Source organism: Oryx dammah, unplaced genomic scaffold (assembly GCF_014754425.2).
Source record: "Oryx dammah isolate SB20612 unplaced genomic scaffold, SCBI_Odam_1.1 HiC_scaffold_11, whole genome shotgun sequence".
Classification (NCBI taxonomy): domain Eukaryota; kingdom Metazoa; phylum Chordata; class Mammalia; order Artiodactyla; family Bovidae; genus Oryx; species Oryx dammah.
In genome coordinates this window covers 45516741-45543306 of record NW_024070195.1, presented here as the reverse complement: position 1 = coordinate 45543306, position 26566 = coordinate 45516741, and the positions used below count along the sequence as shown (strand labels likewise).

Here is a 26566-nt window from a genome sequence, read left to right as displayed (position 1 = left end):
GAGTTACCTCGGCACTTCCCAGGCACCTCAGTGGCTTTGAACTTTTATTTGTTTTGAAGAAAGTGTCACATACTCTTCCTCCATAAAAAATGTACCTTTGAAGCATACATACCCATGAATCCCTGATGTCTGCCCCAAACTAAGGAGACAGGTAGATTTCGTAAGTCATTTGTTTTTTTAATGCATATATGGATATCAACACTATGATAACAGTCTGCAGTTTTAAACAGATGGGAAACAAAGCTCATTCTGCAAGTGGCATATTTATAAATAGCTGTAAAAAGATGTAATTGACCAGTAAGGGCATATTATGTTAATGAATGCCAACACAGACAAAAGTTGATAAAGCAAAAATTATATTTGCAGGCTGGGATAGATTGTTTCATGCAAGAGATTATTTTAGATAATTGGTGAAACATAATCATCTTAAATTCCTCATTTCATGCTCAGAGTCTAAGCTAATTGCAAATCCAGAAATACCACTGAAAGTTTAAATTATATGTTAAAACCATCTTTGATCTTCCTCTGCACTTGATGAGAAATATCTTTTATATATTTTAAGACATTCGTATGTCTAGAAAGGAGCTACGTAAAATGTATTCACTTAGGCATTCCCTAAATTAGAAAACAACATTTTAAAGATTAAAAGCTATTAAAATTTGTTGTCTCTACTCAACCAATAAATAGGTATAATCTGCATAAATTGTTGTATATATACCAAATCAATAAGTAAGGAGCAAATGTAGATCTTTCCTTAGTCTTGATGTATGGAGAGAGAAACATGGAAACTTAAATTATCATATGTAAAATAGATATCCAATGGGAATTTGCTGTATGTCTCAGGGAACTCAAACAGAGGGTCTGTATCAACCTAGAAGGTTGGGACAAGGAGGGAGATGGTTCCATATGTACACCTATGACTGATTCATGTTGATGTTCCACAGAAAACAACAAAGTTCTGTAAAGCCATTGTCCTTCAATTAAAAAATAAACTTAAAAAACCAGATTAAATAATAATATCATGTATTGGACAGACAAAACTTAAATGAGTTGAGGTCCATTATTAACTGAACATGTTAATATAATTATCTAAAAATGACATTTTCTCCTTCATTTTATAACTATCAAGAATTCAATGGAAAAAATAATATAATTTTCCAAATTTTCAGTTTGGACAGTCTTTTCAAAGTTCATGTATCCATTAAACTGCACCTTAATCTTTCATATATTTTATTATCTTTTCCCTGATAAATGTCTTCAATAAATGTTCCTATTAATAAACACACATATTTATATATTTTCCTAATGACAATAGGCCAAATGCCATGATGTAAAGAATATCTCCATTATTATTATTATTTTTGAAACCACCAAAGAATAATTTGACAGTACAATCCAAGAGGAGGAAGATTATAAATCCCCAGTATCCGAAATACTATTTGATAATCACTATATGCTCATTAAGCATATGGTGCTCACTATATTCGCTCACTAACCGCAGGCGGCTGCGAGCCGGCTCACCAGGCACGGCGGAGAGGAGCTACCCTGAGTCTGAGGTCAGTGGTGGCTGGGAGGAGACACCCCGCATCCGAGATCAGGGGCGCCCAGGAGAAGCCACCTCGTGCCCGAGGCCAGGGCGGGCGGTCAGGAGGAGCAACCCGAGGAGTGGTGGCTGCGCAGGCACAGGAGGGCCTAGAGGAGCCATTCCACGTTGAAGGTCAGGAACGGTGGTGGTAAGGAGATACCCCTCGTCCAAGGTAAGGAGCAGCGGCTGCACTTTGCTAGAGCAGCCGTGAAGAGATACCCCACGCCCAAGGTAAGAGAAATCCAAGTAAGACGGTAGGTGTTGCAAGAGGGCATCAGAGGGCAGACACACTGAAACCATACTCACAGAAAACTAGTCAATCTAATCACACTAGAACTACAGCCTTGTCTAACTCAATGAAACCAAGCCATGCCTGGGGGGCAATCCAAGACGGGCGGGTCATGGTGGAGAGGCCTGACAGAATGTGGTCCACTGGAGAAGGGAATGGCAAGCCACTTCAGTATTCTTGCCTTGAGGACCCCATGAACAGTAGGAAAAGGCAAAATGATAGGATACTGAACGAGGAACTCCCCAGGTCAGTAGGTGCCCAATATGCTACTGGAGATCAGTGGAGAAGTAACTCCAGAAAGAATGAAGGGATGGAGCCAAAGCAAAACCAATACCCCGTTGTGGATGTGACTGGTGATAGAAGCAAGATCCGATGCTGTAAAGAGCAATATTGCATAGGAACCTGGAATGTCAGGTCCATGAATCAAGGCAAATTGAAAGTGGTCAAACAAGAGATGGCAAGGGTGAACGTAGACTTTCTGGGAATTAGCGAACTAAAATGGACTGGAATGGGTGAATTTAACTCAGATGACCATTACATCTACTACTGCGGGCAGGAATCCCTTAGAAGAAATGGAGTAGCCATCATGGTCAACAAAAGAGTCTGAAATGCAGTACTTGGATGCAATCTCAAAAACGACAGAATGATCTCTGTTCGTCTCCAAGGCAAAACATTCAATATCACAGTAATCCAAGTCTATGCCCCAACAAGTAATGCTGAAGAAACTGAAGTTGAACGGTTTTATGAAGACCTACAAGATCTTTTAGAACTAACACCCCAAAAAGATGTCCTTTTCATTATAGGGGACTGGAATGCAAAAGTAGGAAGTCAAGAAACACCTGGAGTAACAGGCAAATTTGGCCTTGGAATGTGGAATGAAGCAGGGCAAAGACTAATAGAGTTTTGCGAAGAAAATGCACTGCTCATAGCAAACATCCTCTTCCAACAACACAAGAGAAGACTCTACACATGGACATCACCAGATGGTCAACACCGAAATCAGATTGATTATATTCTTTGCAGCCAAAGATGGAGAAGCTCTATACAGTCAATAAAAACAAGACCAGGAGCTGACTGTGGCTCAGATCATGAACTCCTTATTGCCAAATTCAGAATTAAATTGAAGAAAGTAGGGAAAACCGCTAGACCATTCAGGTATGACCTAAATCAAATCCCTTATGATTATACAGTGGAGGTGAGAAATAGATTTAAGGGTCTAGATCTGATAGATAGAGTGCCTGATGAACTATGGAATGAAGTTCGTGACATTGTACAGGAGACAGGGATCAAGACCATCCCCAAGGAAAAGAAATGCAAAAAAAAAAAAAAAGGCTGTCTGGGGAGGCCTTACAAATAGCTGTGAAAAGAAGAGAGGTGAAAAGCAGGAGTAAAGGAAAGATATAAGCACCTGAATGCAGAGTTCCAAAGAATAGCAAGAAGAGATAAGAAAGCCTTCTTCAGCAATCAATGCAAAGAAATAGAGGCAAACAACAGAATGGGGAAGACTAGAGATCTCTTCAAGAAAATTAGAGATACCAAGGGAATATTTCATGCAAAGATGGGCTCGACAGAAGCAGAAGATATTAAGAAGAGGTGGCAAGAATACACGGAAGAATTGTACAAAAAAGATCTTCACGACCCAGATAATCATGATGATGTGATTACTAATCTAGAGCCAGACATCTTGGAATGTGAAGTCAAGTGGGCCTTAGAAAGCATCACTATGAACAAAGCTAGTGGAGGTGATGGAATTCCAGTTGAGCTGTTTCAAATCCTGAAAGATGATGCTGTGAAAGTGCTGCACTCAATATGCCAACAAAATTGGAAAACTCAGCAGTGGCCATGGGACTGGAAAAGGTCAGTTTTCATTCCAATTCCAAAGAAAGGCAATGCCAAAGAATGCTCAAACTACCACACAATTGCACTCGTCTCACATGCTAGTAAAGTAATGCTCAAAATTCTCCAAGCCAGACTTCAGCAATACGTGAACCGTGAACTCCCTTATGTTCAATCTGGATTTAGAAAAGGCAGAGGAACCAGAGATCAAATTGCCAACATCTGCTGGATCATGGAAAAAGCAAGAGAGTTCCAGAAAAACATCTATTTCTGCTTTATTGACTATGCCAAAGCCTTTGACTGTGTGGATCACAATACACTGTGGAAAATTCTGAAAGAGAGGGGAATACCAGACTACCTAACCTGCTTCTTGAGAAATGTGTATGCAGGTCAGGAAGCAACAGTTAGAACTAGACATGGAACAACAGACTGGTTCTAAATAAGAAAAGGAGTACGTCAAGGCTGTATATTGTCACTCTGCTTCTTTAACTTATATGCAGAGTACATCATGAGAAACGCTGGACTGGAAGAAACACAAGCTGGAATCAAGATTGCCGGGAGAAATGTCAATAATCTCAGATATGCAGATGACACCACCCTTATGGCAGAAAGTGAAGAGGAACTAAAAAGCCTCTTGATGAAAGTGAAAGAGGAGAGTGAAAACGTTGGCTTAAAGCTCAACATTCAGAAAACTAAGATCATGGCATTTGGTCCCATCACTTCATGGGAAATAGATGGGGAAACAGTGGAAACAGTGTCAGACTTTTTTTTTGGGGTGGGTGGGGGGGCGCTCCGAAATCACTGGAGATGGTGACTGCAGCCATGAAATTAAAAGACGCTTACTCCTTGGAAGAAAAGTTATGACCAACCTAGATAGTATATTCAAAAGCAGAGACATTACTTTGCCGACTAAGGTCCGTCTAGTCAAGGCTATGGTTTTTCCTGTGGTCATGTATGGATGTGAGAGTTGGACTGTGAAGAAGGCTGAGCGCCAAAGTATTGATGCGTTTGAACTGTGGTGTTGGAGAAGACTCTTGAGAGTCCCTTGGACTGCAAGGAGATCCAACCAACCCATTCTGAAGGAGATCAACCCTGGGATTTCTTTGGAAGGAATGATGCTAAAGCTGAAGCTCCAGTACTTTGGACACCTTATGTGAAGAGTTGACTCATTGGAAAAGACTCTGATGCTGGGAGAGATTGGGGGCAGAAGGAGAAGGGGACAACCCAGGATGAGATGGCTGGATGGCATCATGGACTTGATGGACATCAGTCTGGGTGAACTCTGGGAGATGGTGATGGACAGGGAGGCCTGGCATGCTGCGATTCATGGGGTCACAAAGAGTCGGACACGACTGAGTGACTGAACTGAACTGAACCGATATGCTCATTAAAAGTTGGATTAATGACTGGTAAAAACATATCTTAGATTGAGTGCAGAAAGAAAATTACTTTCTTCCATTAGGATTTATCCTGTGGAAGTATTTACAAACCAAGAAATCAAGAAAGTATGGTTACAATTTGGGGATAATTTAAAAATTTCAGATGTATAAATTAATGTGACTGAAGCAAACAATGAACATACATAACCTCCAAATAAAATAAATAAATTTATTAAAAAATCTTTTTAAAATAATTAAAATAAACATTAACACATTTTATTTTTGTGCCAAGAAGTTAATGGCTTGTGGTCTTTTATGAACAAACTATAGGTAATGAAGAAGATAGAGTTTCATTAATGATACATCCATATTACACTTTTATTGTCTTATTTTCAGCAAGACAGAGTTCTCAGGTATTTTGTACCATGAAGGAGACAGTATTTGCAAGACTTTTCCAAAAGTGACTTGAAAGATATGAATCCACATGGTTTACACTCTTTCCACACTGTAATATTGGTTGTAGGACAATTATGACATCTCTGTATACTTTTAGAGTTAGATCATTGATTTAACTTGGGATAAGATAAGGAAAATGACAGGTAAATGAAGCTCTATACAGTCAACTAAAACAAGACCAGGAGCTGACTGTGGCTCAGATCATAAACTCCTTATTACCAAATTCAGACTTAAACTGAAGAAAGTAGGGAAAACCACTAGACCATTCAGGTATGACCTAAGTCAAATCCCTTATGATGATACACTGGAAGTGAGAAATAGATTTAAAGCACTAGATCTGATAGATAGCATGCCTGATGAACTATGGACTGAGGTTCATGACATTGTACAGGAGACAGGGATCAAGACCATCCCATGGAAAAGAAATGCCAAAAAGCAAAATGGCTGTCTGGGGAGGCCTTACAAATAGCTGTGAAAAGAAGAGAAGCAAAAAGCCAAGGAGAAAAGGAAAGATATAAGCATATGAATGCAGAGTTCCAAAGAATAGCAAGGAGAGATAAGAAAGCCTACTTCAGTGATCAATGCAAAGAAATAGAAGAAAACAACAGAATGGGAAAGACTAGAGATCTCTTCAAGAAAATTAGAGATACCAAGGGAACATTTCATGCAAAGATGGGCTCGATAAAGGACAGAAATGGTCTGGACTTAACAGAAGCAGAAGATATTAAGAAGAGGTGACAAGAATACACAGAACTGTACAAAAAAGGTCTTCAAGACCAAGATAATCACGATGGTGTGATCACTCACTTAGAGCCAGACATCCTGGAATGTGAAGTCAAGTGGGCCTTAGAAAGCATCACTACGAACAAAGCTAGTGGAGGTGATGGAATTCCATTTGAGCTGTTTCAAATCCTGAAAGATGATGCTGTGAAAGTGCTGCACTCAATATGCCAACAAATTTGGAAAACTCAGCAGTGGCCACAGGACTGGAAAAGGTCACTTTTCATTTCAATTCCAAAGAAGGGTAATGCCACAGAATGTTCAAACTACTACACAATTGCACTCATTTCACATACTAGTAAAGTAATGCTCAAAATTCTCCAAGCCAGGCTTCAACAGTATGTGAACTGTGAACTTCTAGATGTTCAATCTGGATTTAGAAAAGGCAGAGGAACCAGAGATCAAATTACCAACATCCATTGGATCATCAGAAAAGCAAGAGAGTTCTAGAAAAACATCTATTTTTGCTTTATTAATTATGCCAAAGCCTTTGACTGTGTGGATCACAACAAACTGCGGAAAATTCTTGAAGAAATGGGAATACCAGACCACTTGACCTGCCTCTTGAGAAATGTGTATGCAGGTCAGGAGGCAACAGTTAGAATTGGACATGGAACAAATGACTGGTTCCAAATCGGGAAAGGAGTCTGACAAGGCTGTATATTGTCACCCTCCTTATTTAATTTATATGCAGAGTACATTATGAGAAATGCTGGGATGGAGGAAGCACAAGCTGGATTGCTGGGAGAATGCAGATCATACCACCTCGGATACGACTGAGCGACTGAACTGAACTGGTGCAGATCATACCACCCTTATGGCAGAAAGCGAAGAAACACTAAAGAGCCTCTTGATGCAAGTGAAAGAGGAGAGTGAAAAAGTTGGCTTAAACTCAACATTCAGAAAACTAAGATCATGGCATCTGGTCCCATCACTTCATGATGAATGGATGGGGAGACAATGGAAACAGTGACAGACTTTGTTTTTCTGGGCTCCAAAATCACTGCAGATGGTGACTGCAGCCATGAAATTAAAAGACGCTTACTCCTTGGTAGAAAAGTTATGACCAGCCTAGACAGCATTTAAAAAGCAGAGACATTATTTTGCCAACAAAGGTCTGTCTAGTCAAAGCCATGGTTTTTCCATTAGTCATGTACAAATGTGAGAGTCGGACTATAAAAAAGCTGAGCATTGATGAATTGATGCTTTTGAACTGTGGTGTTGGAGAAGACTCTTGAGAGTCCCTTGGAGTGCAAGGAGATCCAAACAGTCCATCCTAAAGAAAATCAGTCCTGAATATTCATTGGAAGGACTGATGCTGAAGCTGAAACTCCAATACTTTGGCCACCTGATGAAGTCCATGGACCCTAGAAGCCCATGCTCTGCAACAAGAGAAGCCACTGCGATAAGTCCTTGCACTGTAATTTGAGAGTAGCCCCTGCTCACAGCAACTAGACTAAGCCCTGGTGGCAACAAAGACCCAGTGAAGCCAAAAATAAATAGATTAATTAATTAATTAAAAAAAGAAAAGAAATGGAGACATACAAATCTTATATTAACAAAACTTATGCTATGCAAAAATTGTTATAATAAACTAGATGTCTGACGAGCAGAATGATAAGAACCTACTTTGTATTTTTCATGCACTTCTTAAAAACATAAAGTTATATTGATTTCATTTAATGTATGAAAAACTAACATAATATCTTTTATTGCTTGATTTTGTGGATGATCAACTCAATACAGTATTACTTTGCCTTATACAGCGTGAAGTAAGCCAGAAAGAAAAACACCAGTGAAGTATACTAATGCATATATATGGAATTTAGAAAGATGGTAACGATAACCCTGTATGCGAGACAGCAAAAGAGACACAGATGTATAGAACAGTCTTTTGGACTCTGTGGGAGAGGGAGAGGGTGGGATGATTTGGGGGAATGGCATGGAAACATGTATAATATCATATAAGAAATGGATTACCAGTCCAGGTTTGATACAGGATCCTTGGGGCTGGTACACTGGGATGACCCGGAGCAATGGTATGGGGAAGGAGGTGGGACGGGGGGTTCAGGATGGGGAACACGTGTACGCCCGTGGTGGATTCATGTTGATGTGTGGCAGAACCAATACAATATTGTAAATTAGCCTCCAATTGTAAAGTAAAAAATAATGATAATAATAATAAATAAGATTCGGTATTACACACACACACACACAAAATAAATAAATAAACAAATAAAATAATAAAAGAAGAATGTACAAAAAAATGTGTTTGTTTGCTTCATAATATTGAACAAATAATTTAATTTATGATTCAATTTCATCATGATTAACTAAATTACTCCAATCAAGAGATCTTTAGACTCTTTTCCAAATAGAACTCATTGTATAGGAATTACCTAAGAGATACATCACAGTTGCTCACCAGCCCACCTTTCCCCAAACACAATTCTTTAGACTGTCTACCCCTGAAATCCAGAAACTATAAGTTTAAACTCTCTTACTTTCTTCTTCAAGGGGTGGTGCCCATTGTGTGGGTTTTCCTACTTCCTAGGACACCCTCAGTTTTTCCCTTTTCCTTCTTCCTTGTCTGGAAAATCTTTACTCAGTTTTTAAAAGGGTAAGTTATAGTCATTTAATCAACCAAATTATTAAACTGTGCACTGAGAGAGAATCACACTCATGCTAGTGAATCTCCGCATTTTTAGTCTTTCTTAAGCTGAAAAATAATTGAGATATTTAAACATTATAAAGAAAGTGAAAGTGTTGGTTGCTCATCCACGTCTGACTCTTGCCAGGGTCCATTGTTCATGGGATTCTCCGGGCAAGACTGGATCTTTCCAACCTAGGGATCGAATCTGGGTCTCTCGCATTGCAGGCAGATTCTTTGCTGTCTGAACCACCAAGGAAGCCCCATTTAAACATTAAAACATAGCCAAATCAAGAGGCAAAACAAGTTCATTCTAAGTGACCAGAGCTCAAACTCTGAGTAAATGAACCTGCCCCATGGGTTTCCTCCCTGTTCATCTTTAATGCTTTGCTGAAGTGTTAGCAGCTGCTTGTAAACTTTGTTCAAATGGCCAGGACTGAGTCTGTCCTCTAATTTGTGCTCCTAGCACTTTATATCTAAGTATATTAAAATACTAATCACACTGTAAAACTTTATTTATTTGCCTTTCAGCCTCAGTATATACAACGTGTTCCCTTAGGCAGAGTCTATTTCTCTTCAGGTTGGCACAATTTTTGGCATATCCTAAGTACTCAAGATGTTGTTTGAACATTAAATAAATGGGACCAAAACCACTTAAGAAATATTTCTATCAGTTTGGAACTTTCCACTCATTTTGTTTTTGTCTGCATTGTTAATGAGGAAACTCATGAAAAACCAAAGAAGATCCAGAAAGAAATAAGAGTTGCAATGTTAGAAATGAAGGGAAAAACTAAATTTTATAAAGTGGCATTTAATATCTGGAATAAAAGATAATGCAGATTTTGAAATTTTGCTTATTATAGGTCTTTGGATAATATATGGAGTAATTGCAATATTTTTTGAGTTTTATTTTGCTGCAGTGAAAATATATGCTTAATTTTTCAGTCCCTGATTTTTCTCTTTTCAGGGTTCCAATAAAGTACCAAGGTAGGAGTTAACATGAATTCAGAGATTCAAATACTTGAAAATCAGAAGTCCATGAGCCAGCCATCCTTGGGGTACACTGCTTCTATTGATACATCTTTCCAATAGACAAATGCTTTCCTAATGTTTACAGTGTCTAAATATGAACCATTGTAATATACCTAACCAGAGGAGAATAGATTGTTTTCTTTAAATTTTATGTTATAATTTTGTAGACAGCACTGGGAAATGCAGCATTATTTTATTTTCTTTCATTCTTTGCTCTGTCCAGATTCGTGCCATCAGGTACTGATAAAAGTGGTTCCACTGTTACAGAACTCAGACTGTTGCAGAATTCAGACAGTTGCTGAGAGTTCTGAACCAAAGGAACATAACACCTCCATCTTCTGATTGTTTAAATTTAACTACTGACCATGTCAGATGGGAAACCAAGTAGGATCATAATTCTGTGATTAGTATAACTCTGAAATCAGAAAATAATTATGTCAGTGGTAAAATTTATCAATTTACTGTATTATGAATAGAGAAAGCATATTTAGCTGGTTGACTCAAAGATCAACATAGGTCAATAGACAAGATAATCGTGTTTCCAGGCTGAACATGACTTTAACATGAAAAATTCAGTTGCATTTGAAGCCCCATTAGGGAACCCGACACCTGCAGAAATATAATGTTCTACCATGTTATAAGATGCTAATAATTTCAAAATACATATTTGGGTTATTATAAATGAGTCCTTTTGATGTTTTAGAAAAACCTAAGAAAAGTTCATATTCACCAGCTGAACAATACAACAGCTAGATAGTCGTGCATTCTAAAGGTTCAAAATGGGTGGAGGGATTCTGTGAAATCGTTTTGGATTTCAACTTGATTTTTCATGTTTTTGCAAAATGATACTAATGAATGTCAATAAAATAAAGAAGGCCAGCTTTACAAGTGTTATGCAAATCAGATTTCCAATTCACAGCTGTCATATCAATGTAAGGACCACACTGGACTTGCCTCCCCAGCGCTCATCACAGACGGTAAAGAGAGCAGTTTTATTGGCTAAACCGGGCAGCATGGTGCTGCACTCCATGACGATGGCCTGAGGGATCATTATGACGCAGGACACGATCCAGATGATGACGATGCTGTTCCGGGCCCGCTTGGCTGTGCTCTTAAACATCAGAGGGTGACAGATAGCATACCACCGGTCCAAGGCAATGCAGCTCAGCGTGAGGACAGACACAGACACCGACACGGTCTAAAGAGAGAAGGAAGGTAGTACAGGGAAGCGCCAGCTGTTACATGGATGTCTCTCAATATTTGTACTATTTCAGAAGGGTAGGCACACGGATAACCAGATTCCAAGTTGTCAAAAGACATTTCATTCAAGTGCTTTTATTTAAAAAATGAAAAAAAAATGGCTACAAATAATATTAGAAATGTATCAAGAAAAAGAATTAACTATTTCCCATTAAATATAAAAGTATATACTATGACTGAGTGCTAAGTTGCTTTGGTCAAGTCCAACTCTTTGCAACCCCATGGACTGTAGCCCACTAGGCTCCTCTGTTCATGGAATTCTCCAGGCACGAATGCTTCCAGGGGATCCTGGATTTGAACTCAAGTCTTCTTCGGCATTGGCAGGAGGGCTCTTTACCATTAGTACCACTTGGGAAGCTGCCTCTTTTTTTATGCCAAGTGTTTTGATTTATATGACATTCTTTGAATAAAGATAAACATGATTTTGTTTTGGCATTTTTCCATTGATAAGGTAAATCTTATCTTCAAAGGTAAAAATATATATGTTCATAGATGGCACCCCACTCCAGTACTCTCGCCTGGAAAATCCCATGGACGGAGGAGCCTGGTAGGCTACAGTCCATGGGGTTGCAAAGAGTTGGACATGACTGAGCGACTTCACTTTCACTTTTCATTTTCATGTATTGGAGAAGGAAATGGCAACCCACTCCAGTGTTCTTGCCTGGAGAATCCCAGGGACGGGGGAGCCTGGTGGGCTGCTGTCTATGGAGCTGCACAGAGTCGGACATGACTGAAGTGACTTAGCAGTAGCAGTCTGAACTGGAAATTTTTCTTTTACTTATACACAATAATACGATGACATAGCTTTCTTTTAAATTAACATACAAGAATTTGATTGCAGTTGCATTTAATTAGCATTTTTGAATGATTGGTATCTCATTTCTTATTTTTAAATAACCAAGGTTATTCGTATATCAGTTCATTTTCAATATGCAAATGCATGAGTTGTGATAAAAGGTAATCTTCTATATGGATCTCCTTGCCATAGTTTGCTCATTGCTGGAATAAGCAACCTACCTCTAAAATTAGAATAGGTTTACCTAATCCAGATTTCTATATAATTAATGGCATCACACATTTAGCTTGGAACTTTGAGAAAATAGTAAAGAAACATGTCATGTATGCCCATCCCCCATGATCAGTTTATATCATTGCTGTGCCATGCCAGCTCACTTCAGTCGTGTCCTACTCTGTGCAACACTAGAGACTGTAGCCCTCCAGGCTCCTCTGTCCATGGGATTTGCCAGGCAAGAATACTGGAGTGGGTTGCCATGCCCTCCTCCAGGGGATCTTCCCAACCCAGGGGTCAAACCTGCATCTGTTAAGTCTACTGCATTGACAGGCGGGTTCTTTACCACTAACAAAACCTGGGAAGCCCCAAGTTTATTTAACTATATTTAGTGCATTCTATATTGAATGAACAGACCATTGGTTGACAAAATCAGTTCTCTCAAAACCCTCTCTTTAAAAACAAGCCTCATTCTCCTTTCTGTTATATATATATATATATATTTACAGATTTCTATTAACTTTCTTTTCAACACTTACAGCATGTTTAATTCATTAATGTACGGCTTATCTTCTCTGTGGAACAAAGACCAATGGCAGGAGGGACTGTGCAAAAGAGTCCCTGGCACAGTGCTTCCTGTGTTTATTACGTGGCAGCGTCATCTTTCTCCATTTTTCTGTCTTAGTTGTATTGACCCTATACTATGTGAATAGGAGGGTGTCTCTTCTTCTTACATCAGGACCTTGCTTGTTGTTGCACTGACTATAGGTACAGATGAGTGAGAGGGATGTGCAAGCTGGTCCAGCAGAGGAGGAGAGGTTCTGGGCTAAGCATCAGTATCACATAGCCATTCTCATCTCCTCCCAGCTAGCTGCACAATGTGGGTCACCTACTTAACAATTGTTGGCAAATGTGTGTATTTTTTTTCCTATTAAATGAGTAAAAGTGACAATAAGATGCTTGCCAATTCTGATTCTTTTGATTCTCATTAGAAAAGATGACAGAGTACAGTTGAAATCAATTCCGCAACCAAGTTTCCTGGGATGCACCACATGGCACTTGCTAAATGTGAGATCTTGGGTGATTTACTTAAGCTATGCCTCAATATTCTCATCAGTAAACTTTCATGATAATCAGAGCCACTGCGGACTTGTCAGAAGAAGAGTCAGTCAACGTGTGAAATGCCTAATCTGGGCCTGGTGTATAAATGATAAATGTTTGTTATTCCTTGCTATGATGATGGCAGTGGTGATGGTGATTATACTATTTGTATTTTCTTCTATTCTCGAGCTTAGAGTTCTAGCTTCTAATTGGAGCAGACTGCTTTACAGTGAAGAATAGTTATAGAAATTACAAGTAAAGATGCAAACTGTTCTAGATTCTTGGGGGTTAATTTCAACTTTAATTTGAAAGGGGTGAACTCTATCAGAGTAGATTTCTGTTGGTTGATTTGTTGCTGTTCAGTTGCTCAGTCAGGTCTGACTCTTTGCAACCCCATGGTCTGCAGAATGCCAGGCTTCCCTGTCCTTCACCATCTCCTGGAGCTTGCTCAAATTCATGGCCATTGAATTGGTGATACCATCCAACCATCTCATCCCCTGTTGTCCCTTTCTCCTGCCTTCAATCTCTTCCAGCATCAGGGTCCTGTCTAATGAGTTGAGTCTTTGTATGAGGTGGTCAAAATATTGGAGCTTCAGCTTTACCATCAGTCCTTCCAATGAATACTCATGGTTGATTTCCTTTAGGATTGACTAGCTTGATTTCCTTGCAGTCCAAGGGACTTTCAACAGTCTTTTCTAGCACCAGAATTCGAAGGCATCAATTTTTGGTGGTCAGCCTTTTGCATTGTCCAGCTTTCACATCCATACATAACTACTGGAGAAAACCATAGCTTTGACTAGACAGACCTTTGTTGGCAAAGTAACATTTCTGCTTTTTAATATGCTGTCTAGATTTGTCATAGTTTTCATTCAAAGCAGCAAGCATCTTTAAATTTCATGGCTGCAGGCACCGTCTGCAGTGATTTTTGAAGCCCAAGAAAAGAAAACTTGCCACTGCTTCCCCCTTTCCCTCTTCCATTTGCCATGAAGTGATGATCTTATTTTATTTATTTTTTTTAGTGTTGAGTTTCAAGCCAGCTTTTTCACTCTCCTCTTTCACCTTCATCAAGGGGATCTTTAGCTCTTCTTCACTTTCTGCCATTGGAGTTGTATCATCTGCATATCTGAGTTTGTTGATATTTCTCCTGGCAATCTTGATTCCACCTTGTTGATGGCACCTGGAAATTCCTTGGCACTGCCTTAGGGGACATTCACACCTTTCTCCAGTGTCTACTCTTTGCTCAACCTCTATTCCTCCTTGAGAATGTGTCAAGAACCCAGAGCCCTTCCAAACCCTTGCCAACCTGGGGATAGAGCAGAGGTCATCTAGCTCTACACAGTTGACCTTTTATACTACTGAGCCAGGGCTATATTTATCCTCTCCAGCAGTTAGAAATGAAAAGTTCTCAACAAGGCTTAGTATCTTGCTTTTCATAAATTCTAATCAACATGGGTGAATGGGATAGAAGTAATGTGATTCAAATTCTGAAGTCATTTCTAGGAGTTCCTTCAACTGCTTGCAATAATCAGTTCCAATCAGTGCACTTGAGACATGGCTGTCCAGTGCCAATGGTGAGGCAGGGTGCAGTGCCTTCCCATGAGAAAACATGCTGGTTTGGATAATCTATTGGTATAATCCATTGAATGAACCCTTAGGCATCAGTGATTTAACAGTCGTTGTTTGACTACTGTATTTGCTGGTGTATAATATATTGTAGTATACAATTAGATTCCAGTTTACATAATATTCTCAAAGGTGATACACAATTTCACCTTATCATAAGTGATTATAAGTGAGAGTTCTGTTGTTGCTTTACACTTGTAGGAGTGCACTTCTGGGTGCCTTTTTCATCGAGATTTTGACAGTAGATCAAACCAAACTGATAGTATAAATCATTTCAGAAATGAATGTAGTGTGAATTGTGAGCACTGTGAGTGAAGCAAAGTGAGGTGATGTGAACTTCCTTTTGCTGTCGATGTTTTATCTTGCATTTGTCCTATGAGTACCCTGTGGTCAGGTCAATGTGGGGAGTTTTCTTTGGTAGAGGAGTCAGTTTCATGCTAGCATAGAGTTGTGACAAATAGCACCAGAGATCCACGACAAGTAGAAATGGGAATTCTGCCAAATTGCAAGTTTGGATGATAGGCACTGATAGACTGGAATGTAGGAAAGTGTGACTGAGAGAAAGAGGGAGACCATCTGCCTACTGAACATCCATCACCCAAATCTCAGTAGACTTTTGTTCTTTTCCTGTGCAGAGACTCTTCAGTTATATTGAAAAAGTCACTCTGAAAAAGCAGTTCGCTGCTCCTATAGGACTTCCTGGGTAGTAATATTCTTAGGTAGTAGTATTCTTTTAATCTGGTAAAGAATCTGCCTGCAATGAAGGAGACCCTGGTTCAATTCCTGGGCCAGGAAGTCCCCCTGGAAGAGGGATAGGCTACCCACTTGTTGCAACTCCATAGCCAGGCTCCTCTGTCCCTGGAATCTTCTAGGCAAGAATACTGGAGTGGGTTGCCATTTCCTGTTCCAGGGGATCTTCCCAATCCATGGTTCAAACTCCCATCTCTTGTGTCTACTGCATTAGCAAAAAAGATTCTTTACCCACTGGTACCACCTGGGAAGGCTTGTAGGATGAAGCATACACTGGAATCAATATTGCCAGGAGAAATATCAATAACTTCAGATATGCAGATGATATCACCCTTACAGCAGAAAGTGAAGTGGAACTAACAAGCCTCGTGATGAAAGCGAAAGAGGAGAATGAAAAAATTGGCTTAAAACTCAACATTCAGAAAACTAAGATCATGACATCTGGTCCCATCACTTCTTGGCAAATATATGGGGAAACAATGGAAACAGTGACTTTATTTTCTTGGGCTCCAAAATCACTGCAGATGGTGACCACAGTCATGAAATTAAAAGATGCTTGCTCCTTAGAAGAAAAACTGTGACCAACTTAGACAGTGTATTAAAAAGCAGAGACATTACTTTGCCAGCAAAGGTCTATCTAGTCAAAGCTATGGTTTTTCCAGTAGTCATGTATGGATGTGAGAGTTGGACTATAGAGAAAGCTGAGTGCTGAGGAATTGATGCCTTCGAACTGTGGTGTTGGAGAAGACTCTTGAGAGTCCCTTGGACTACAAGGAGATCCAACCAGTCAATCCTTAAAGAAATCAGTCCTGAGTATTCATTGGAAGGAAGGACTGATGCTGAAGCCAAAACGCCAATACTTTGGCCACCTGATGAGAACTGACTCATTGGAAAATACACTGATGCTGAGAAAGATTGAATGCAGGAGGAGAAGGGGACAACAGAGGATGAGATGATTGGATTGCATCACCGACTTGGTGGACATGAGTTTGAACAAGCTCTGGGAGTTGGTGATAGACAGGGAAGCCTAAAGTGCTGCAGTTCATGGGGTTGCAAAGAGTTAGACATGACTGAGCAACTGAACGGAACTGAACATGTCTTGACAACTCATTTCTTTTCATCACTGAATAATATTCTATTATCTGGTTGTACTCCAATTAGTTTATCTATTCATCTACTGAAGGACATCTTAGTTACTTCGAAGTTTTGGTCATCATGGATAAAGATGCAATAGACATTTGCATGAGAGTTTTTCTCTGTATGTAAATTTTCAACTTTTGAGAGGTAAATATCAAGGAATGCAATTTCTGGGTCATATATTAGGACTGTTTTGTTAAAAAAAAAATCACTTTTCATTATCCTCACCAGCAATGAATGAGAGTTCCTGTTGCTGCACATCCTTGCCAGCTTTTGTTGTTGTCAGAGTTTCATAGTTTGACCATTCTAATAAGTATGTAGTGATATTTCATTATTTTAATTTGCAGTTCACTGATGAAATGTGATGAAGGACATCTTTTCATATGTTTCTTTGCCATTTATATCTCCTTTAGTAAGGTGCTGTTGATGTCTTTTGTCTATGTTTTAGTTGGGTTTGTTGCTCTCAGATTGCTTAGTTTTAACAACTCTTTGTATATTTCAAATATTGTTGTTGTTGTTTAGTCCCTAAGTCATGTCTGCTTCTTTTGCAACCCCATGGACTTTAGCCCACCAGGCTCCTCTGTCCATGGAGATTTCCCAGTCAAGAATACTGTAGTGGGTTATCATTTCCTTCTCCAGCATTTTTTCCTGACCCAGGGATCAAACCCATGTCTCCGGGTTGGTAAGCAGATTCTTTACCACTGAGCCACCTAGGAAGCCCTTATTTTAGACTGCAGTCACTTATTAGACATATCTTTGGCAAATATTTTCTCCAAGTTTGTGCTTTGTCTTCTCATTCTGTTTACACTGAATTTTGCAGAGTAGAAGTTTTTAATGTTAGTGAAGTCAGCTTATCAATGATTTATTTCAAGAAGCACATCTTTGTTGTCACATCTAAAAAGTCATCAAAATACTCAAGGCCATTTGGAGTTTCTTCTAAGTTATCTTCTAAGAGTTTTGTAGTTTTGCATTTTACATTTGGGTCTATGACCCATTTTCGGTCAATTTTTCTGAAGAGTGTAAGGTCCGTGTTTAGATTCTTCTTGCCTCAGTTTGTCATCATTGGGTGCATATTGTCATTTCCTCCAAATATTATGATATCATCTTGGAGGCCAGATGGAATAAGAACTAGATTGTGGAGGGTGGTCATGGGAACTAGAGGGGAGTGGCCAGCATTTCACTCACTGTCCAATTGCTAAAGGAAATCCAGGTCTTTTAGAACTGTGGCTATGAACACCAGTTTGGGAAAATTTTTAAGGATTTCAGAGATATCAGAATATCAATCAGAAAAGTATTCTCTGGAAGTATTTGTTCTTAACTGGTTATAGAGCAACTAGTTATAGAAAGGTGGATTTCAGAGCTGAACAACAGAACACTAGTGATAATGATGATGACAGATGTTTATTGAGAACACACTGTTTTTATAAGGCCATAGTTTTCCAGACACTAATGTCTGTGCCAAATGGTCATATAGTTATCTAAGTAGGTGAACACAGCAACCACAAGACATATTTATAATTGAACTTATTAATCTTTTAAAATAAATGAATCTCAAAGAGCTTGTATATTTGGCTCAATGATATACAATTAGTGAATGGCAGAATAGAGGTTCCAAATGTGGCAGTTTAATTCAAACCTAAACTAAAACATGTTCCCTGTATTGCTTTGACAGTATAGCTCTTGATTTCTCAGAAGTAAATGAGACTACTTATAAAAACAATATTCAATTATTTGAATTGGGATAACCTCAGTCATTGATTTGTTCAAGTTCTTTAATTTATAATCAGAAAATTAGAGATCAAAGAAGCAAAAGGTTTATGCAGCACAGGATTCTGACACTTTTTTACCCAGAACTTACCTTGTTTACCCAAAAAGTTTCTAGTATTACTTTCCTTAAGTTTGCCAATTTCTCTCTTAATGCACTAAGTATTTACTAATGGGCCACGGCTATAAATGAAAATGATTATGCATTTTTGGGATAGTTTTTGTGTTTGACCCCCCAAAAGTATGCAAAGCATTTACCTGTAAATAAGGAATCACTTTACAGAGGGACTGTCCGAAGAACCAGGTCTCAGTAATGTCCACAACTAACGTGGCTGGAAGGCAGGTGATGGTCACAAGCACATCAGCCAGAGAAAGGTTGACAATGAAGTAATTGGTCACCGTCCTCATGTGGTGGTTCTTCCACACGGCCACACAAACTGATTTGGAAAGAGAAAGGAATGTTCTCTGTTATGGACTGAACGTCCATGACTTGGAAGGTGCAATGAAACAGAAATTCATATATTAAGATCCTACCCCCTCAAAAGAATATGGGGTACATATACACAAAGGAATATTATTACTCAGCCATGAAAAAGAATGAGAGCGTGTCATCTGCAGCAACGTGGATGGAACTAGAGATTATTGCATTAAGTGAAGTAAGTCAGATAAAGGCAAATAGTATGCAATATCCATTATATGTGGAAATCTAAAATATGACACAAATAGATCTGTTTTTGAAGAAGAAACAGGATCATAAACATAGAGGACAGACTGGTGGTTGCGGAGGAGAAAGAGGCTGAGGAAGTGATGGGCTGGGAAGCTGGGATTAGCAGATGTAAGCTTTACATGTAGAATGGATAAGCGATAACATCCTACAGGATAGTGTGCGTGCATGCAGTCGTGTCCAACTCTTTGCGACCCCATGGATGGTAGCCCGCCAGGTTTCTCTGTCCATGGAATTTTCCAGGCAAGAGTACCGGAGTGGGTTGCCATTTCTTACTCCAGGGGATCTTCCCAACCGAGGGATTGAATCCACGTTTCCTGTGTCTCCTGCATTGGCAGGTGGATTTTTTAACCACTGAGCACCTGGGAAGCCACTCCTACCATATAGTGTAGGGAACTATAATCAATATCCTATGATAAGCCATAATGGAAAGTAACATGTATATGTCTACGTAAATATAACTGAATCACTTTGCTGTACCACAGTAATCAACAAAACATTGTAAATCAACTATACTTCAATTAAGAAAAAAAAAAGGATCCTGACCTCCAGTGTGATGGTATTAGGAAGTGGGCCTTTGGAAAATGAGTTGGTCATGAGGGTGGAGGCTTTGTGCAGGGCATTAGGGCCTTATAAAGGGAGCTAATATAAGAGATCTCTCCTCATATAGAGAGATCTTTCACCTCTTCCACCACATGAGGATACAGCAAAAAAAAAAAAAAAATTGCCTGTTCTTAATGAACCAGGAAGTGGGCTCTGCCCAGACGCTGAAGCTGCCAGAGCCTTGACCTTGCACTTCTCAGAATCCAGAACTGAGACACTAACTTCTGTTGTTTATAAGCCATTCAGTTCACGGTACTCTGTTACAGCAGGAGTGACAGACTAAGGCAGGAACTAAACAAAGAAAATTGGTCTCAAGGAATACTGTCAAGCTGGCTAGTACCCCTGCAATTCCACAAATAAATATTGCCAAAGGGAGATAATTTAAGGCTGCCCTGTGTTTTCACTGAATCAGTCAATCTGTGTGAATTCTCAATATATGCTTAAAATCAGTCCCCTTACCTTGCAAGGCATTTCTCAATGGTTCATATGACTGTGTTTATTTTACTTGATTTTGAATTTCATTTTCCAGAAATTAAAGAACAATCTTTGATTTATCATTTTATCCCTTCAGTGGGCAGCATGTAGTAGATACTCAGGAAACACTGATATTTGCTGAATTGAGATGAATAAAGAGCTTGCTATTTTTCAGTGAACTGTGGTTTTACCTCATCCATCATACTGACCCATATCTGCTCCTTTAGGACTTATAAGAGATGAAGACACTTAAAGACAAAAGTCTACAATTATTCAGTTCCTATTATTGCCAGATATTGAGGTGGATAGTTCATACCCTTGAGTTATTTAATCTCAATGACAATCCCAAGGGAATTCATCATTACTGATGTTTTGTATGTTATGATGTCATTGACCCACAGGGGTTTTGTGGAACTTGTTGGGGACAAATGGCTTATAAAGCAGGGAATCACCATGACAAGTGGGCTTATACACCAAGTGAAGTGCTGGTCGTTCCACCGCATTGGTTGCCTTCTTTTGTGAATTAAAGAGTTATTTTAAAAAAATGAAAGAATTATTTTTAAAGAGCACATCTAAATTCTAGAAACGCTTTCCTTTCTACTATGCTTGTTGGCCTCTAAACTTTGCCGCAGATAAAACATACTCTTACAGCCAAGCCTCCCTCATTTTCTCAGAGCATCCCCTTCTCTGAAATGCATGCTGTGTCACTAAGCTGCTCCTTATGGAAAGAGCATCTAGTTTCTTGATTCTCCATCCTCCCTCTGATGTTTCCAGAGGTTACATAATCACTGGTCCCAGAATCATATAGGTCTAAGCATTGCTACCCACATCTGTTGTTGGGTTTGCTTCACGAAATGTAACCAAGTAACTGTGAATTTACCTGGAGTATTATTACCCTGTCAGAGCTGCCATCCATGCACCCAAGCGATGCAGTGATTAGTAACCTTCCGTAGTGAAGAAATAAAAGCATATTTTGTTACATTCCAGTCATTTAGTGAGCATTTCTTTTTGACAATTATGTACCAGTTATTATGAGTGTCATTTGTTGAAAAATTCTTTTTCTAGCTCCTGAAGCTGAAATTACACTCCAGTCACCAACAGATGATCATTTAATGAAATTTCTGAATTTCTGAGGATTTCATTGTGAAAACTTCACATCTTCCTCCAACTCCAGCACATAAGTACCGAAAACTCAAGAGAGCTTTGTTAGGATAAACTGTAGTCTTTATCGTCTGAAAATGCTGCTGATGAATCATTCACTTCTCAGAAATGCTTGAACACACACATAAACCCATCTTATCAGCTAACTAACACATTATCATGGCTTGTTTTGAGAAAACCAAAAAAAAAAAAAAAATCACACTTCGCTACTTGGTCAATAAATGGTCCAAATGGGATCTAGGAATGAAAATAAGACTTAAAAAATACAATCAGTTCTAGTTTGACTCCCAATTCTCCATATTTTGAGGGTGAGGAATGGCAGTGATAGGAGGCCAGTGTTAATGCATGACGTCTAAGCAATGTGAGAGCAAGTAGATCACCAATAAACACTTATATTTCCTGTGTCCTGTTGTAAACAATTTAAATTATTAACTAGTTTAATCTCCATAATAAGCAGGGTGACAATATACAGCCTTGACGTACTCCTTTTCCAATTTGGAACCAGTCTGTTGTTCCATGTTCCATGTTCTAACTGTTGCTTCCTGACCTGCATACATGTTTCTCAAGAGGCAGGTCAGGTGGTCTGGTATTCCCATCTCTTTCAGAATTTTCTACAGTTTATAGTGATCCACACAGTCAAAGGCTTTGGCATAGTCAATAAAGCAGAAATAGATGTTTTTCTGGAACTCTCTTGCTTTTTCCATGCTCCAGCGGATGTTGGCAATTTGATCTCTGGTTCCTTGGCCTTTTCTAAAACCAGATTCATGGGAAATAGGTGGGGAAACAGTGGAAACAGTGTCAGACTTTATTTTTTGGGGCTCCAAAATCACTGCAGATGGTGACTGCAGCCATGAAATTAAAACACACTTATTCCTTGGAAGAAAAGTTATGGCCAACCTAGACAGTATATTCAAAAGCAGAGACATTTCTTTGCCGACTAAGGTCCGTCTAGTCAAGACTATGGTTTTTCCAGTGGCCATGTATGGATGTGAGAGTTGGACTGTGAAGAAGGCTGAGTGCCAGAGAATTGATGCTTTTGAACTGTGGTGTTGGAGAAGACTCTTCAGGGTCCCTTGGACTGCAAGGAGATCCAACCAGTCCATTCTGAAGGAGATCAGCCCTGGGATTTCTTTGGAAGTAATGATACTAAAGCTGAAGCTCCAGTACTTTGGCCACCTCATGCGAAGAGTTGACCTATTGGAAAAGACTCTGATGCTGGGAGGGATTGGGGGCAGGAGGAGAAGGGGACGACAGAGGGTGAGATGGCTGGATGGTATCACCGACTCGATGGACATGAGTCTGAGTGAACTCCGGGAGATGGTGATGGACAGGGAGGCCTGGCGTGCTGTGATTCATGGGGTCGCAAAGAATCGGACACGACTGAGCGACTGAACTGAACTGAACTGAAATCTCCATAATAACACTATAAAGTGATGACTGTTTCTGTTTAACATGTGGAAAACTGATGCAAGGGAGGTTATGGAATCTACCTAAGGATGAATAGCTAGTAAACGCTGACTTTAGATTTAATCTTATACACCATGCATACCATTCTATTGCGTATCAGTACCTATCAGTGAAGCAGAAGGTGAAAGGCAGCTGTCTACCTCTCTTTGGCAAGACTCTAATGCCTGTCCATTGAAGTCTAGAGCCGGAGACCATCAGTTTCATCAGATGCATAAATCAGCCCTGCGGCATTCCTGATTCATTTCTGCTTGCACATTTTTAATAGTGAGGAATTTGCAACGTAGGGCTGCCCTGGTAGCTCAGTTGTAGAAGAATCATCCTGCCAATGCAGGAGGCCTGAGTTCAATCCCTCAGTCGGGAAAAGGCCCTGGAGAAGAGAGTGAAACCTACTCCAGTAATCTTGCCTGGGAAATCTCATGGACAGGGGAGCCTGGCAGTTTACAGTCCATGGGGTTTCAAAAGAGTAGGACATGACTTAGGGCCTAAACAACAAAAGCAACAACAATTTATGACTTGCTTAAGCCCTTGGCTTCTATTTTGTGGTGAATTTAGCTACCAGCAAGTTCTTATTCATGTTGAGTTGATGTCTGTTTCCCCTTCACTTCTGTTCATGGGTTCTTTAGTCGTTTCTGGAACCCAAGGAATAAACTTACCTCCTTTTTTTTACATCATACTTGTATTAATTTCCCAGAGCTACTTTAAAGTACCACAGGTTGGGTGTTTTAGAGCCACAGAAACATATTTTCACAGAGTTCTGCAGTCAGAAGTCAAAAGTCAGGGTCAGGAGGGTCATGCTGCCTCTGAAACTTGTAGATAATTCCTTGCTTGCTGCTCTCGTGGCTTCCGGGGGTTGGCTGTTAACATGGCCTCCCCTGGGTGTGGCTCTGTACATCCAGTCTCTCCCTCCTTCATCATCACTTGGTCTTTTCTCCTGCCTCTCTGTATCCACATGGCTATCTCCCGGCAAGGACACCAGTCCTATTGAACTGGGGGCTCACTGTACTCCAGTAAGAATACTGAACTGGTTTGCCATTCCCTTCTCCAGGCGACCACGTTTTGTCAGAACTCTCCACCATGACCCGTCCATCTTGGGTGGCCCTACATGGCATAGCTCATAGTCCCATTGAGTTAGACAATGTTGTGATCATGTGATCAGATTGGTTACTTTTCTGTGATTATTGTTTTCAGTCTGTCTGCCCTCTGATGGAGAAGGATAAGAGGCTTATGGAAGCTTCCCAGGTGTGGATGTGACTGGTGATGGAAGTAAAGTCCAATGCTGTCAGAGCAATATTGCATAGGAACCTGGAATGTTAGGGCCATGAATCAAGGAAAATTGGAAGTGGTCAAACAGGAGATGGCAAGAGTGAACATCGACATTTTAGGAATGGGTGAATTTAGCTCAGATGACCATTATATCTACTACTGTGAGCAAGAATCTCAGAGAAGAAATGGAGTAGCCATTATAGTCAACAAAAGAGTTTGAAATGCAGTAATTGGATGCAGTCTGAAAAAAAAGACAGAATGATTCTGTTTGTTTCCAAGGCAAATCATTCAATATCACAGTAATCCCAGTCTAGATCCTGAACAGTAATGCTGAAGAAGCTGAAATATACAGATTTGATGTACTCCTTTCCCAATTTAGAATCAGTCCGTTGTTCCATGTCGAATTTTAACTGTTGCTTCCTGACCTGCATACAGATTTCTCAGGAGGAAGGTCAGGTGGTCTGGTATTCCCATCTCTTTCAGAATTTTCCAGTTTGCTTTGATCCACACAGCCAGAGGCTTTGGTATAGTCAATAAAACAGAAGCAGATGTTTTTCTGGAACTCTCTTGCTGTTCTGATGATCCAATGGATGTTGGCAATTGGATCTCTGGTTCCTCTGCCTTTTCTAAATCCAGCTTGTACATCTGGAAGTTCACAGTTCACCTACTGTTGAAGCCTGCCTTGGAGGATTTTGAGCATCACTTTGCTAGCGTGGGAGATGAGTGCAATTGTGTGGTAGTTTGAACATTCTTTGCCATTGCCCTTCTTTGAGAATGGAAAGAAAACTGCCCTTTTCCAGTCCTGTGGTCATTGCTGAACTTTCCAAATATTGAGTGCAGCACTTTCATAGCATCAACATTTAGGATTTTAAATAGCTCAACGGAATTCCGTCACCACCACTAGCTTTGTTCGTAGTGATGCTTCCTAAGGCCCACTTGACTTCTCATTCCAGGATGTCTGGCTCTAGATGAGTGATCACGCCATTGTGATTATTTGGGTCATGAAGATCTTTTTTGTACATTTCTTTCGTGTATTCTTGCCACCTCTTCTTAATATCCTCTGCTTCTGTTATGGCCATACCATTTCTGTCCTTTACTGTGCCCATCTTTGCATGAAATGTTCCCTTGGTGTCTCTAATTTTCTTGATGAGTTCTCTAGTATTTCCCATTCTCTTGTTTTCCTCTATATCTTTGCCTTGATCACTTAGGAAGGCTTTCTTATCTCTCCTTGCTATTTTTGGACCTCTGCATTCAGATGGGTATATCTTTCCTTTTCTCTTTTGCCTTTTGCTTCTCTTCTTTTCATAGCTGCTTGTAAGGCCTTCTCAGACAACCAATTTGCCTTTTTAAATTTCTTTTTCTTGGGGATGGTCTTAATCAGTGCCTCCTGTACAATGTCATGAACCTCTCTCCATAGCTCTTCAGGCACTCTGTCTATCAGATCTAATCCCTTGAAACTATTTGTCACTTCCATTGTATAGTCGTAAGGGATTTGATTTAGGTCATACCTGAATGGTTTAGTGTTTTACCTTACTTTCTTCAATTTAAGTCTGAATTTGGCAATAAGGAGTTCATGATCTAAGCCACAGTCAGCTCCTGGTCCTGTTTTTATTGGTTGTACAGAGCTTCTTCATCTTTGGCTGCAAAGAATATAATCAATCTGATTTTGGTGTTGACCATCTGGTGATGTCCATGTGTAGAGTCTTCTCTTGTGTTGTTGGAAGAGGGTATTTGCTATGACCAGTGCATTCTCTTGGCAAAACTTTGTTAGCCTTTGCCCTGCTCATTCTGTACTCCAAGGCCAAATTTGCCTGTCACTCCAGGTGTTTCTTGACTCCCTACTTTTGCATTCCAGTCCTCTATAATGAAAAGGACATCTTTTTGGGGTGTTAATTCTAGAAGGTCTTGTAGGTCTTCATAGAACCATTCAACTTCACCCTCTTCAGCATTATTGGTTGGAGCATAGACTTAGATTACTGTGATATTGAATGGTTTGCCAGCCATGAAATTAAAAGACGCTTGCTTACTCCTTCGAAGAAAGGTTATGACCAACCTAGATAGTATATTCAAAAGCAGAGACATTTCTTTGCTGACTAAGGTCTGTCTAGTCAAGGCTATGGTTTTTTCTGTGGTCATGTAAGGATGTGAGAGTTGGACTGTGAAGAAGGCTGAGTGCCAGAGAATTGATGCTTTTGAAGTGTGGTGTTGGAGAAGACTCTTGAG

The 26566-nt window shown here is 39.7% G+C and overlaps 1 protein-coding gene across 1 annotated transcript in view; it reads right to left on the bottom strand.

Moving 5' to 3' along the window:
- HCRTR2 (hypocretin receptor 2) overlaps window positions 1–26566 on the bottom strand; it is a 139619-nt gene that overhangs the window by 19517 nt on the left and 93536 nt on the right. The window contains exons 2-3 of the mRNA XM_040249184.1: window positions 18910–19088; window positions 10962–11205 (exon numbers count right to left, since the gene is read on the bottom strand). Coding sequence (XP_040105118.1) covers window positions 10962–11205; window positions 18910–19088 — 423 coding nt within the window. The remainder of the gene's footprint in view (window positions 1–10961; window positions 11206–18909; window positions 19089–26566) is intronic.